General features: G+C 40.8%; 2 protein-coding genes across 4 annotated transcripts in view; both read right to left on the bottom strand.

Annotated features, from left to right (window-relative positions):
- Nucleotides 1-2,962: 2,962 nt before the first annotated feature.
- Nucleotides 2,963-5,214, bottom strand: LOC110955232 (cytokine-like protein 1). The gene is made up of 4 exons (XM_022200139.2): nt 4,881-5,214; nt 4,762-4,806; nt 3,866-4,012; nt 2,963-3,784 (listed from the first exon to the last, which is right to left on the bottom strand). The coding sequence occupies exons 1-4, from the start codon at nt 5,019-5,021 to the stop codon at nt 3,683-3,685; spliced, it is 435 nt and encodes a 144-aa protein (XP_022055831.1). The 5' UTR covers nt 5,022-5,214; the 3' UTR covers nt 2,963-3,682.
- A 2,448-nt stretch (nt 5,215-7,662) lies between these two features.
- The window catches only part of LOC110955324 (limbin), a 66,082-nt gene continuing 58,234 nt past the window's right edge, over nt 7,663-15,510 (bottom strand). For all 3 annotated transcript variants that reach the window (XM_051948794.1, XM_022200261.2, XM_051948795.1), the window contains 9 exons: nt 15,176-15,489; nt 14,406-14,580; nt 12,918-13,061; nt 12,522-12,749; nt 12,080-12,312; nt 11,891-11,978; nt 11,582-11,757; nt 8,518-8,619; nt 7,663-8,273 (listed from right to left, as the gene is read on the bottom strand). In XM_051948794.1, coding sequence (XP_051804754.1) covers nt 7,868-8,273; nt 8,518-8,619; nt 11,582-11,757; nt 11,891-11,978; nt 12,080-12,312; nt 12,522-12,749; nt 12,918-13,061; nt 14,406-14,580; nt 15,176-15,489 — 1,866 coding nt within the window. In that variant the 3' untranslated portion in view covers nt 7,663-7,867. The remainder of the gene's footprint in view (nt 8,274-8,517; nt 8,620-11,581; nt 11,758-11,890; nt 11,979-12,079; nt 12,313-12,521; nt 12,750-12,917; nt 13,062-14,405; nt 14,581-15,175; nt 15,490-15,510) is intronic.

Here is a 15,510-nt window from a genome sequence, read left to right as displayed (position 1 = left end):
GTTCTGGGATTGGTCAAAGCTCGGAAAAAGGGTGGAAAGCTGAAAAAGAGAAGGTTGCAGCAGGAAACGTCAACTACTGCAGTCCTCCATGACGCTTGAGTTTAGTGAGTAAGGTAAGAGCAGAAAGGGAGCTGCCACTTGAACGTGATTCTTCCACCCAGAGAGGACCTCTTTCTGCTGTTGCTGCTACACATACTGTCTAAGTTGAGGTTTTAGGTGGAATATTCCTTTTAACCAGCCCCTCGGGTCTCTTTGTGGATTTTGGATGGAATACTCGGTTAAACCAACATTTTAGGTGCATGTCCAGGGATTTTTGGTGGAATGTTCCTTTAAGGTGGATGTGTGAGGACCTTGTAGGTGGAATACTTCCTGAAACCAACCTTTTAGGTCAACATTCAAAGATTTAAGGTGGAATATTCCTTTAAACCAATCTAAATTTCATGTTTTGATCATTATCAAGTGAGAAACCTCAATCCAGACTCCTCATAATGACATTTGAGATTTATGCTGCTATTTGTTCAGTCCAGACTAAATGACAAAAATCCACAACTGTAATTTTATTTCAGGACTTGATTATTAAATGTCAAAACAATCCATTTCTGCTCACATGTTGTGCTGTTGTAAACTTACTCTTTCAAATAAATTGTCGCCTAACCCCCTGGAAACCAGCGTTTGTCCTGTTTTTGTGTCACTCTTTGGCGACCCTAGACATCCATCCATCCATTCTCTACACACTGCTTTATCCTCACTAGGGTCGCGGGGGGTGCTGGAGCCTATCTCAGCTGACTCGGGCGAAGGCAGGGGACACCCTGGACAGGTCGCCAGTCTATCGCAGGGCTATATATACAGACGAACAATCACACACACGGGCAATTTAGAGTGACCAATTAACCTCAGCATATTTTTGGACTGTGGGAGGAAGCCGGAGTACCCGGAGAAAACCCACGCATGCACAGGGAGAACATGCAAACTCCATGCAGAAAGATCCCAGGCCCACCCTGGGATTTGAATACTTTAGGACACTTCCTACTAACATACTCCATTAAAACACTAATTTACTCTATGAAGACATTTTCTACCAACTTACTCTATGAAGACACCTACTACTAACTTACTCTATGAAGACACTTTCTACTAACATACTCCATTAAGACGCTTTCAACTGACATACAACAGCCAAAGTGAATGTCAAAAGCACAAAGACAAAGAGTTCAATTGCAAAGGGGCCACGGTAGTGCAGTGGAACCAACCACTGAATGCTGTAAGATACAAAGCTGACACGTGAGTTCGATTCCCACCGTAGCCATTGGTCCTGGAGCTCCCCAGGGCTTTGTACTGGATAGTTGTCTTGGTACATGTGGTTTCTTAGCCACAGTTAGCCCATGGTGCTAATGTGTGCAGTGATTAGTGGATTTGGTGCAGCTGAGTTGTGTCTTTATCTTCGCCACACACATCAGGGCCAGCGAAAAATTTGATATTTTAGGGGAATGGCACAGGTGCGTGCCAAAATGGCTCAACAGCGCCCCCTAGAAAATTAAGAAAATTCAGCCCTGGACAGGGTTTCACTTAGAGCCACGAAATTTGGTACGTGTATCTAACTCTTCAAGGCGCACAAAAAAGCCTCTTGGACCATTACCCATAATCCAACAGGAAGTCGGCCATTTTGAATTATGACTCATATTTTGGACAGTTTTGTGTCATTTTTGGACACTTTTCAAAATCTATAAACTCAAACAGCCTAACCCCGAGAGGGCTGAAATTTGGCCAGGATGTACTCCAGTCACGGGTGATCAAAAGTTATCAAAATGCTCTGCAAAAGTTTGAGGGCGTGGAAATGGTGATCCACGGAATGCGGCCATTTTGAAATATGATTCATATTTTGTCATTTTTGGACATTTTCAAAAATTATTAACTCAAACAGTGTAACCCATAGAGAGCTGAAATTTGGTCCGGATGTAAACCAGTCATGGGTGATCAAAAGTTATCAAAATGGTCCGCAACAGTCTGACGGTGTGGCCATGGCAACCAGTGGAATGCGGTTGCATTCCACTGGTTGCAACCGCATTCCAACCGCAGTTTGGAGCATGTACAGGCTTGTTAGACAGCATTTCCTGTTTGTGGCAAGGCATTCAAAATGGCCACATTCCGTGGGTTGCCATGGCCACACTCTAAGACTTTTGCGGAGCTTTTGATCACCCATGACTCGATTACATCCTGGCCAAATTTCAGCTCTCTATGGGATAATAGGGAGGGTTAAAATGGATTTAATAGAACCCAGGCACATTCTGGTGATGAGTAAAACGATGAAGCATCTCAGCCTGTGATGAGACAATACTTCTCATTTGCAAAACATATGGAAAAGATTGTCTTTCATATTTTAGGTTTCAATGTTCTCCAAATCCTAGAATTCTGTAATTGGTATACAAGAAATAGAGGCAAACTTTGTGAAAACAGTTTGGACAACAGAGGGCAGCAAAGACCAGGATTTAAATCAGAGAGGCAAACTTGCTTCTGAATAATTATTATCACAGTAATGGCAACGGAACCATTATTTATCCATATAGCGCTTGATAGTAGAAACAAAATAATGATTGCAAAAACAAAGCAAATAACTGTAATTTTTGCCAAGGATGGGGACTGTGGTTTGTGTAAAAGCCACATTTCTTGACTTAGTCACAGTCTGAGACACCACTATCAGTTTAATTTGGTTTGAAGAGGATTTAGAACTCTAACAAACACAAAATGTTCACTAAACACAAAAAGCATTTTAGTACACTGATCTAAAAACCATGAAATTGGTTATAAACAAAATAAATTCACATTTAACTGTTTAAGTAAAAATAATCAAATTTGTGTAAAAAGCATGAAAATTACTTTTTCTATCTTAGCAGTGATTCCCAAAAACATCTGCCAGACATTTCCAAATTTTCTTCAGAGAATAAAGCAACAGGGTCATGAAAACTGGTACATAAACATGAGCTTTATTGCATAAAAGAGATACTGTATCTTCGTCATACGTGTAAATGAAAGAGAACAAGCTTCTTCTATGTCTATGACAGTGACGGATCTATTCTTTCATTTTCAGTCTCCTTCAGGCCGTAAAACACTAATTTCATTCAGCTTCAGTCGAAGCAGCAGCAGCAGCACTGTCATAACTCTTCTGGTATAAAACTGTCTACACTAGAAAATTCACAAGGAACATACTGTACATGTGAGGAAGCAAAGCTGAACACATCTATTTCTTGCGTAACCCTTTTAACCACCATGTTAAACTGCTCAGATGTTTACAACAGGCAGCATAGTGCTCCTTTAAGGTGTGAGTGGGACTAAAGGTTAAAGCAACACAACATATTTCTCTTCATGACACACAAAGCTTTGATCAGCTCTGGTAAGTAAGCAGCGGCTAAGTCCGACTCACAAGCATCTCTTATTGGTTTATTATTTCAAGGTTTTCCTCGGCATGGTTGGCATTCAGCAAATTTCCTGTGGAAAGTTCTGCCCTCTTTGCTGGAATGTAACCACACATGTCCACCAACATGTACAGCCAACTAAGGTAACAGCACTGTGTGTCCTTCGAAAGCCTCGTCAGGTTATTGTACACGCTTTACCATTCTACATACAGCTACTATGTTGTTGTTTTTTTTTAAAATAGAGTGTATCTGTCATCTTGTTTGCGTGCCGCTCATCTCTCCTCCTGCAGCAGCTGAAGTCTGTCTTCTGCATAGTGAGGGCTGCTGTGGCCGGTGTCAATAGCCTCGCAGTCATCTGTGAAAAACACCAAGTCCTGCCAACAGAACACAAAGGACATGTGGTCGAGACGCTCCAGCTCGAAAACATGAGTACTTGAGGAGGAAGCATGACTCACCCGATAACACAGCTTGGTGATGATGGTGTAGAGGTTCTGGATTTTACGTTTCAGCAGCACCATTCTGGGTCGCTCTCTGCAGTACTGGTTGGGATGATTTAACACCACGTACAGAAAGTCACGCAGCTTGGTGGTGACGCAGGAGTTCTGGGGAAACAGAACGACTCTTTTAAACGGCGTGTGTGAACTCGACTAGTGAATTGTTTTGATTTTACATGACCCGAGGGTGCAGTAAAAGACTCTGATGTGACTTTTTTCTGTGCATGAATGATGAGAATTTGTGAAACATCAGATCACTGCTTGTGGCAGTTTGATTCTCACCCCGAGAATAAAAGATACAGGTCTGATGTTGAAGTAAAATCATTCATGAGCTGTTAGTTTGTATCTTTGTTGTTAGGGAAGGCCTTTCTGCTGTTAGAGTAACTTTCATGTAGCTTGATTATGATAGTGTTACCTCAAACAAGGCATCAAAAAGATTTGAGGTCAACCAAAGAAGAAAGTTTTTGTCTTTGGGCAGATGAATTACGGATAAAAAGCTCAAACTTAGAACCTACGTATAATGAAAAACAGGAATAAAGCCTGTGTGTCTATAAAAGGTGGTACTTATTCCTTGGAAGAGTGAGGATTGCAATGGGTAAAGTCTTTCCCATTACAAAGATAGATCAGTCTTCATATTGTAAACAATAATACATTTATGGACAACCCAGGAGGGTGTTTGTCTTATTCAAGGGTAGAATCGGCGCTAAAACATCCAGACACCAGTGCAATGATCTTATTTTGAACTAAATTAAAGCTTTTATCCTAATAACTCTGATTATTACATAGAAATAGTAAACACACATGCTGATTTCCTGTTTCCCCTCATCACATGTATGACCTCCGTGTCCCAAACTTACATGCACGTCCAGGAAGATCGTAGGTAGAACCTCAGCACACGTTTTCTGCAACCCAGAAAACAAGATCTTTAGAATGCATTACGTGTCCCAGTTTGAAAAGCAAAGGTAGACTGGCTCACCGTGCGGTGGTAAGTGTGTATTTTATCCAGCAGCGTCATGATCTCTTTGCTCAGGCTCAGCGCTCTGGAGTAGCAGGTCGGAGGCGCGCAGTCCGACAGCACCACGAAGATGCAAAAGCAAACCAGAGTTCCTAGCCTCATGATGGATCTCAGCTCAGCTCTGCCTCCAGCTGCTCCTACAAAGGCTTTTCTGGGAGTTCAGAGGAGGACCGGCTGCAGTTTTAAGGATGGAGCGGTAGAAAAAAATAAAAAAGAGAGAGAGACGGAGGATGACGTGGAGGCGCAGCGAGGCTCGGGAAAACATTTGGGGTCTGCAGTTTCTTGGAGCCATCAGTGTTGTGTTCAGGCAAATTCCACACCAGCAGCGATGACTGATGGAGCCCCGCTGACTGCAGTTTTGCAGCATTTTCCCGGCTAATTTTGTGGTTTGCCGATAGAGAAAAGCAGGATATTAATGTCAGCTATAAATCATAGATGGGATCAAGCAGTGCCGGTGCCAAAACATGACAAGCAGATGTCAGGGGGAGTTTGATCTGCAGTCAGAGGGGAAATCCAAGGTGTTCCTGCTGATGTATCAACTGTAACCACATGAACTCAAACTGTTGCACAAGAAAAACCTTAGATACGTGCTACAGTATGCAATAGATTTGAGCAAAATCACTTTAATAGTCAAATGATTTCAAATTGCATCATCTCTCAATAATTGCATTACTACTAAGTTGACTAATAGAATATTTCATCTTATGTACAATCAAAAAGTAATACATTAGAAAGACTATATAGCAAATACAGCCCTCAAAGTTGAAGCAAAAGTAAGAACACTAAGAAAACCTGTCATCGCTGTAACAAAAAAACAGATTTCCAATCAGTCTAATTGCATTCCTGTTGCTATAAAGTGACCCATTAATCCTCCTGTTGTCTTTATTTACAGACACCAAAAATATTGTTTCCTTGAAAAAAAAAATCCAAAAATTCAGCAAAAAATTCCCCAAATTTATTAAAAAAATTTGCAAAATCTTCAGGAAGAAAATTCCCTAAAAGTTTCCCTTAAAAGTTTTATTTAAAAAAAATGGCAAGAAATAATAATTTAAAAAATAAAAATCGTAAATATTTTTAAAAAATGAATAAAAAACTTCCAAAAAATTCCTAAAAATATCTAATAAGTACAACTTCTAATATTCCATTTTTTTCCCGCTGGATTTCAGTTATTTTTTTTCCCTGAATGTTCAAAAAGAAATTTTTTTTTAATTATTTTTCCACCAAAAATTGTTCAAAAATTTCCCGAAAATGTGCAAGTTTTCACTGTGAACATATATTTTTTCGCCACATTTTCAAACCTTTAAATGGGTCAATTTGGCACACAGGACAAGAGGAGGGGGTACCACCAGAACTTTCTTAATTTTTGTCCAATATGCTGACTTTCATGTCTGCATCATGGATCCATGTGAAAAAGAATTGCCAGAGAAACTGCCAATAATCTGGCTTTCAAATTCCACAGTGACAGAAAAAGGCACAGGAAGATCAGTGACCAACTAAAATCAGTGGAAACATGTTTGCACCAGTAATCAGGAGGTACAGAACAAACCATAGTAGCCAAAAAATTACACCACGTACGCTGTGCTACGTGCACAATGTAGCTCTGAAAAACAAATGGACACCTGCTTCAGATTTGTCACAGTGGAGATCAATGGAAATTGGAGTTTTTTGACAACTAAGACAGGGTGAACCTCTATAGATGGAAACTGAGAAAATAAACCTGTGATTGTTCATCACAGAGCTGCAAGATTAATCGCTGCTAAAATCCATAAAGTGAGCTCATTCTTGGGTCAGATGAGACCAAGATAAATTTGTTCAGCTCTGATGAGAGTGCAGCATGTTTGGCCAGGACTTCCTCAGTGAATGTGGAGTGTGAAGATACGAGGCTGCTCGAGGGCAAAAGGTGACGGAGAGACAATATTTACAGATGTATAATGATCACTAAACGATGACTTCCATTCAGCAAGTTTGGCAGAAGACAAATATTCCAGCATGATAAGCATCTAAAGCATACTGCCAAAATCACTCGAGTTTCTACAGAAGAATAAGTGAAAACCAGGACTTGTATCCAACAGAACGCCTCTGAGGGATTTAAAGAGGAAGACCGAACAAGACAACAGTTCTGACAGAGAGCAACTAAAGACTGGCAGTAATTCAGGATCATCCAATTCCGAGGAGGATAAGGGAAAAATAAAGATGCGCTGAAAAGAAAGTACTTGACTCTCAGTAAAGGTGTACTAACTTTTGTTGCATTGAGGTCCTGCTCAGGGACCTGTATTTTCAATTGAGTAAATGTAAAGTGCTAATTTTTAATTATACATAAGAGCAAATAGTCCACTATTCAAACTAGAAATGACATAATTCATGAGATGTGATAGAATTTTGACTCATTTGACTTTAAAGTGATATTTCACAGGTTATCTACAGAACTTTCTCTCAGATACCATTTAAACTTGTGCATCAGAGGCGTCTCAAAGAGCCTCAGATCAAAAACCAAACACTGTACTAGTATCTTCTTCACTACAGATGCTATAGAGTATCAGTTGTTTTATACTGCATGACTACAAGTGTATTTTGGCTTGTTTCCACCCCCTGAAAACTGATTGATGACGATTGGTCTTGTGCGAAGATCTGAAGCATTCAGGAGATGCCAGCTTCAGATAAAAGCATGACAACTGTGAATCCACCACTTATTTAGGACCTGCTTAATAATAATCTGAAGCAAAGAAGATGAAGAAACACCTGCTAACAGTTTAAATCAGCTGCCTTTACTTGATAACAAAGCCAGACGCTACATACACTTTGAGAAGTTATGAAAATCTGCTACCTTTGCTACACAGCAAAACTACAGGTTTATTTTGGATTTTAGTGTCATCATACGTCAGCATAATATACCATCAGCATCACTGTAATAAAAAAAAAACACTAGAAAAGGAACAATATTTGCATCCTCAAGGGAGGTTTGTTGGAGCCACTGATGCTTTCTTGAGACTGAGGAAATTCCTCTTCCTGTTTCTTTTAGGGATGTCCACAGTGTCACACGATTCAGGTGGATCCCGAAACACAAACAGCCGTTCCCCAGCAGCAGTACTGCCCAGAGTGCTGCAGGCCGAAGCCATGACCTCCTCTGCTGTGCCGTGTAACGCTTCCTTCACTGCCTCCACCACTCTGTCTTTTGCACCGTCACTCTGCTGCTGTTTAACAGAGACAGTTGATTTATAAACAGGCAGCTGTGCTTTGGTGAAACCGTCCTGCTTTCTTTTCTCTTCGACCAGCAGTGGCGCAGCGTCTCTTGGAAGCAGAAGACGGGATCTGGGGAGCAGTTTTTCCATCAGACTTTGCCTCTTTTCCTGGAGTCTGTGAGGTTTATAGAGGACAAAGAGCTGTTGTTAGTGGGATTGGAGCGTTAAAGTGCTTACCTCATGCGTGCAGTCACTGCAGCCAGGCCCTGAAACTCCTCTGATGAAAGGCATATTTCACTGCAATTAGCGATTTGTCAATGATGCTGTTGACCGCTGAACTACAAATTAGTCTTGGTAGAAGTGAAACATCAAATCTTTGCACAGCAGCTGGTAGAAAAACAGTAATGTGCTGAACTCACCTTCCTCTTTCAACAGCGCAGCTTGACATATTTAGCATACTTTTCTGCACCACATCTTCCCTCAGTTTGACAGGAAGAACTCTATTCGACTCCCCGGCACACCTGGTCAGAAAGTCCCCAACATATTATGAAACCGTTAACTGCAACACAATCTCTGCAGACAATGATTGGCTTTGATGAAAAAATGTTCAGGCATGCCGAGCTATTGACACGCTGCAATAACCTGTGGAGCATAGGAGGAGAGTTTAGTGATCTTTTTCATTAAAGGTGATTAAATATTTGATCTTGTTCTTAGCAGGGTACAGCATGTTAATAAATAAATCCAGATAAAATCAAGTTAAAATCTCACAAGGCTTTTCTTCTTTAAGAGATTTAGTGTTTCAGATTAACTCTAAAACACAGAACTGTGATTCTTTCAAAACCACAACAGACAGTCTTGATTTTGAAACAAAAGTATGAGCATGATTTGGTTTATGTCACATTTCTGTACTTATGAAGCGTCTTAAAGCACATGAAGTACAATATCTGTCATATAACTAGAATGTCTACAGCAACTGAAAGGAACCCTTAAAGACTGCAAAGATCATCAACAGGTCTTGGGAATAAGTGTCATGTGATCGGACACAACCGCTGTTAGATTGTAGACCGACTTTAAACAGAGTAGAGTGACTGATTAAACCGATATGGAATAAACCAGAACAAATTTGAGGTAGTTGCTCAGGACATCGATAAACATCAGTACTGGGAGGAAGGAGTCTAATTCTGAACATTGGCCATTTTGAGATAACACAAACTTGAAGTTTCACATTTACGTGAAAATTAACAAAATAATCTAAAAGGACCAGGGTGAAGTTTGTAAGTAGAAAGACAGAAAGCCTGTAAGACCTTGAAACGAGAGTTCAATCACCCTTCTGTATGACAACAACAACACACTGAGGTTGCTCTGTAAACTACACGTCTAATTTTACGAGTAAATGCTGAAAAATATCGAATAAGCCTGTTTGACTCTTTTTGATGAATCTAGTAGAAATCATACGCTTAATGCAACATAAACACTTAAAAAGCCAGTTTTCTGAGTGCTTCAGCATTTTGAGATGATATATTTTGTCTTTCAGTACAGCCGTTTACACAAAACACTGCATTTCTGCATCATTTTAAATTAAGTGATGTGATCAAAGATCTCACATTAACAGCCCTGTCTATGAGAATCTGACTTTGATTTCACTACTGTACTATTAAATGGCCGACGTATTTATCTGACTACTCCTGAATCCGATTTAAAATAGGTCAGCTCCATTCTGCAAACAAAAAGTAGAAATAAAAGAGCTGAAGAAGAAAAGTCTTGCATACTGTTTATGAGAACTGAGAATTTTCATTCCCTTGTCCTGTAGCCAGACAGCTCAGGTCCAAAGCGACCGCATGCATGAGACATTATTCATCAGTAAACTAATCCAAACTCAGCAGGGGCCAGACTGAGAGTTCCAGTGTATCAGGAAAAGAGGGAAATTACATGATGAGTAAAATAATCTATCTCCCTATCTTGGCTTTGGGAAAGGGACCCTTGTGGAGTCGTACTCAAACAGCATTTGTTGTTTAAATTAAAGACAATGCTTGGAAAAGGCCGTTTCAACCAGCTGCAATGGAAATGCGGCTTTTATTTAATTAGTGACTTCACTCAGAAAAATACTTCCCCAAACCACAGAACTTGAACTGCTGAGACTCAGACTGTGTACTTGGGCCAAAAAGGTTTTCCCAAGATTCAAGTTTTTTGTTCTTTTGGTTCCCGAAATGACAGTAACACAAACATCAAAGAACACTAGTGCATTATAAGAGCATGTGTTGAAACTGAAGAAGTAATATGATGAAATAAACTTCATTAAACAAGGAATAGACCATCTGCACTGCACTGGGATTCAAAAGATGTGGTAAGACCACATTTTTTGCCGGAAACGAGTTTCCTGACAAAATTATACCAACATCCAGGACTTTTTAATAATGGCTCTGCCACCATTACCACAGGTAATGGGGTGCAAAGTATTGGACGGTTAGAGCTGGGACTTGGCATGTACATCAGAGTAGAGTCCTCCGTCAACAGCCCATGCTACAGTTAGTTAGCTCTAAGGTTTTTGGAAACATTTGTCCAAAGTGAGGCTATATCTGTGCAGATATTCTCTTTCAACTTTTCAGGTAAACACCAGCTTGTGCAATAACAGATATTAAAAAAAGATGTGTATTTATTGTCATTACACTAGAATAATACTCACCTACGGATTAATAGCTATCTATCTATGTTATTCACCTAACGTGACCCAACACTGTATGATCACAAGGTATGATCAAAACATTCTGACGCTGTGCTTATAAAAATCCCAAAACTGCATGTAACATAAATTTGGCCACCATCACATTCAATGAAGTTCTTGTAATAAAGCCTGGAAGTTTGTTATGTAGACATGTCAAGAAGTGACCCTTCAACCTAAATTTAATTTTAGGGAAGAAGAAGAAGTCATTGGGAGCAAAATCTCCACCTGCATGCCATCTATTATGACACCTCAGGACGCTACAGCAGAACTCTGACTAAACAGTTGACTCTGGGGATCTAATTACAGGGGCACAATGATCTGAATATTCAAGAAAATAACCAGCATGTTCCTATTGCACTCCTGACCTGACAAGCCTTGTTCAGTCTTAAAAACTGTGGCCTTCTCCACTGACGCTATTTCTTCACTTGAAGACCCACCTTTCATCACATGAAGGCTTGATCATCCTGCCTTTGACCGACTACAGAATTTTATTTTTTCTTCTCTGCCCCAGTTTGCAGTCCACTGAGAAATCTCAAGTGAGCACATACCAGTGGTCACAAAAACATGTGTAACACAGGTCCCACTGTTAATAGCACAGCGTCACGTGGGCTTCTCACTGCTGAAAGTTACTGCTTGCACATGTTGCATGTGCATGACCGTGACGTTCCCTCTGCAGGCCCACCACAAACATATTAAAGATAGAAATCTAGACTTTTACAAGAACGTCTGCCAAAACAATCCAACCTGAACCAGGTTCTTACCCTGAGTGCTCCTGCTCTGCAGACGCTGCCACATGGTGCTGTTTGGGGCAGAGGGCGTCAGTGATTGAAAGAAGTTCACTTTCAGGTAGTGTTGGTAAAAAGAGACGTAGTGCCTCCAGTAGAACCTCAGCAGACACCTGGCTCTGCTTCACCAGCCGAGATGCAAACTCCAGATCCTGAAATAAAGAGCAGCACAGAAGAACCGTAAGCACAGATTTCCTCTGTTACCTGGAAAGCACACAGAAGCAAAGTTTCTACAGTTTGTATTACAGATATGAACTGGATATTAGCTTCTGAATGAAGTCAGACCTGATCACAGTTTGCATAAAGTCTCTTGAGCTCCATTTGTTCTTTGATTTCCTCTAAGGCTTGATTGTTGGCAGTCATTGCTTGGAACCTGAAAACACCACAGAGTTTCCACGTTGTAAAATTTAATAGCCGGTGTCAACCCCAAAAATTCCTCATTACTCCTTAGACAACACTGACGTGACAGCTCACCTTTCAGCCATCAGTGCGATGACCTGCTCACACTTGCAGAAAGCCTCCTGGAGGATGAACGTCATCCTGCAATCCAGCTGCAGCTGAAACACATTTCCTTCCTCACTGTCCTCCTCTGCAGCATCAGAATCCTCCTGGTGTCCTTTACCTGACTCTACTCTTGGCTGAGTAGCTTGCAGACCGTCCAATTCTGACCTCTCCTTCTGAAGCTGTTGCTCTGCTTCCTCTAGGCCCTGTTTAAGTCAAATTAACCATCAAATAAAAGTGTACTATGAACTTTGTCACTACATCTACTAGGAAAGGAAAACTCTCAGAGGACACACGAAAAACATAATGTTTAAAATGAAGCTGTCTGAATGATATTGTAGAGTAAACGCTATTATCTGAGCAGCTGCCAAACAGGCAGTGTTACAACACGGGGGTTAAACATGAGTCTACCAACCAGGCAGTGGCTCTGTATGCTCTGAGCCATGTCTTGTCTCTCCAGGTTTTTTCTCTCTCTGAGCTGTTGGATGAGCAGGCCGTGCAGGGTCACCATGGCTCTGGAGGTCTCTAAAACTTTGCTCCGCCGCTCAGCCTTCTGGTAGTGGATGGTGGCCATCTGCATCGCCAGGCCGTCTGCCTGACGGCGCAGATCATTTTCTCTCTCTCTCTGCATTTCCTCCAACACCTGCCAAAAGTCAGAATGGATGAGCTTCAGTCCTCTTGTATGAATTCAAAACCACCTCATGCACAATCTTGACATTGAACCCGAACACAGATTCAGGGATTATGGGTTCGACTAGTTCATGATCTTAATAGAGGGGCTGGAAAGCAATCAATAAGAAAACAGCTTTACTTTGTCCATCACACCAGTCTCCATCTCCTTCTCCTTCTCAAACATTTGAATGCCGTCCTCGAGTCTTTTCTGGAAAAGCCGCAGGTCAGATGTGTCTGTTTTCAGTCTGGCTTCACTGGTTTTCCCCTTGGATTGCGTATGCGTCTGCAGAAACACCACAATAACCTCAAGGTGGTTGGGAAAGGACTCCAAGCACACTGGTACAATGTGATTAGTAATGAAACCGCTCTGTGGAGCCCTTCGTTATTTCTGAATAACAATGTGCTCTCATCCAGCAGCCACACAATTGAAGTTGATAGCAGTGTGGTTTGCACTGGCAATCCCCAGTCTCCATTTCTTATTCATTTGAGACGATATTAAAAGGACTATTACCTCCTGCTGTAGTTAAATGCTCATAGGTTTCTCTCAGAACTGTATCTAGAGGGGATCTGAACCAAAAACAGATTTATATAATCAAAGTTACCACAAACAGCCAAAGAAAGTGGGTTTGGAGGTTGCTTTTTTTTTTTTTTTGCAAAGACAAACATTTTTATGAGAAATTTATGAAAGGAAAAAGAAAAAAAGAAATCTTTTCAAATGATTCCAATGAACAGTCCAATCATTAATTATAGAAAAAAGCAGAACGTCTGGGGATTTTGAAAATGGGAGTTTTACATTTTCCCATAATAATTTTAAGAACTCTCATGAAATAAAGTGCGCTTTGATCAATGTCTCCCAAAGACATTTAAACCTTAACATTATGTGCAATTCAACAACTGCAGTCCAAGAAAGCTAAAAAAATTTGATTTGGCTAATGTCTTCCACAACTCAGCTGAAATTTATGAGGCCGTGTTGATTAAATTCTAAAATTAATGGTGAAGGTATTAACCCTCTAAGCGGTTTCTGGGAATTTTCTGCTCTTGTCACATTTTTATCCACTGTGGCTTCATTTGTCACTGCAATATAAAGTCCTGCACCTTGCGTCCATACTTTTCTCCTATTTGCTTTAAGTAAACACAGACTGTAATCTCTGAATTGTTGTCACATGATTATTGCTGGCTTCTCCGTCCGCACTGAGGAGCCCAGAATTCAGTGTTTCGTTTTTTGTTTTTTGTTTTTTTTACAGAAACTGGTTACAGTAAACTGAGTATTTTTGCACATTTTTAAATGAAACATGAAAAATTATGCAATTTTGATTAAATATCCCAATTTTAAGCTTAGATGTGGTTAATTTTTCCTGACAAAACCGTAAGTCACACACGATTGGCTCAATAGCTGTTGAAAAGTTAAAAATCTGAAAATACTCCGTTTTTACAGTTTCTAGCTAATAAATAGTGTACATTTTATAAAAACAACGTGCCTTTTAAACCTACCACTAGGTTTTGGGGTCCAGAGGGTTGATTTCAATCAGTTTCCTCCTCTTTCTTATCCTGGTAGCACTCACTAGACTCAGATCATATGCAAATTTTCATGAGGAGCATATAAAGTGAATTCTGAATAAACGTTTACCATATGTTTCTCAGCCTCCTTCCTCCAAGCTGTCAGGGCAGCGTGGAGTTTACTTCTGGAGACAGCATGGGGCAGCATCAGACAGCGATCAATCACAGACAGACACTTCTGAAACTCCAGTTTCATCCTCAGCCTGTCGTCTTCAGACAGAGTCAGCTGGGACAAACACAAACGCCTGCAACAGAGAGGAGCAAAACAGATAAATACATCTGGATTCCACCAAGAGACTTCACAAGGCTGTGCTGGGAATGCTTTCAACTTTTGCCCTAAAAAAAGCTGAATAACATTACTCTGTAATTATTGTTTATTGGAGTTAGTTTTTAATCCACAAAAGTTTTACAGGGGGAACAGTCTGGTATCTGCTACCTTTGATAATGCTGGAAGAATTCCCACCAGCTAATGGGTTAAACCTGTGGAACCAGTAAAAAGATGTCTGGCATCACCCAGAAAGTGCTCAATTTAAAAAAAAAATCCCAATTTATTTTATTTTCTAATTAATTTAATTTTGTTGTATTTCTATAGCACTAATTCACAACAGAAGTCATTTCAGGACACTACACATACTAAGGTCAGGACCTTACAAACTGTATTAAATTATAGAAAGACACGCAACATATCCAATGTTTCCCTATGAGCAAGCACTTTGTGGGAAGAAAAAAACTTCCATTTCCAGAAAATTAATGACTGATGGGAACACAAAGACTTCCCCATGTTTGAATGCACTGAAATGAGATGAGTGGTGTTATTATAGGTGTTATTGTATCACTGACCGGAAGAAATCTCTGCAGTCGGCCCTGAGCTCCTTCTGCTCCTGCAGCTCTTTCTCCATGGCTTCCTGCAGAGCCTCTCTGGTGCAGCTGAGTGTGCGTAATGCTGCTTTGCCTTCCTGGTGAAGCCGTTCCTGACCCTGCAGGAGACCGCTCGCTCCTTGTCCCGACGCCTGTCCTCCTGCTGCGGGGTCCGGTTCCACCTGCAGCAGGGAGCTTTGCTCTCCTGGAGGCAGAAGTGTCAACACAGCCTGTGATGCAGAAGGCTGGATGGCTTTGACGTCTGCTATGGCTCCCTGGATCACACGCATGGTCACCTAAAGAACAGATGGAGGATC

The sequence above is a fragment of the Acanthochromis polyacanthus genome, chromosome 5 (assembly GCF_021347895.1).
Source record: "Acanthochromis polyacanthus isolate Apoly-LR-REF ecotype Palm Island chromosome 5, KAUST_Apoly_ChrSc, whole genome shotgun sequence".
Taxonomy (NCBI): Eukaryota; Metazoa; Chordata; class Actinopteri; family Pomacentridae; genus Acanthochromis; species Acanthochromis polyacanthus.
The sequence above is the reverse complement of the archived record's forward strand: the minus strand, read 5'-3'. Positions and strand labels throughout refer to the sequence as shown.

Coding starts and splice junctions, on each gene's coding strand:
- LOC110955232 (XM_022200139.2), bottom strand. CDS start 5,021: ATGAGGCTAGGAACTCTGGTTTGCTTTTGCATCTTCGTGGTGCTGTCG. Junction 4,807..4,880: donor TACACACTTACCACCGCACG/GTGAGCCAGTCT, acceptor TCTGGGTTGCAG/AAAACGTGTGCTGAGGTTCT. Junction 3,785..3,865: donor TCACCAAGCTGTGTTATCGG/GTGAGTCATGCT, acceptor TTCTGTTGGCAG/GACTTGGTGTTTTTCACAGA.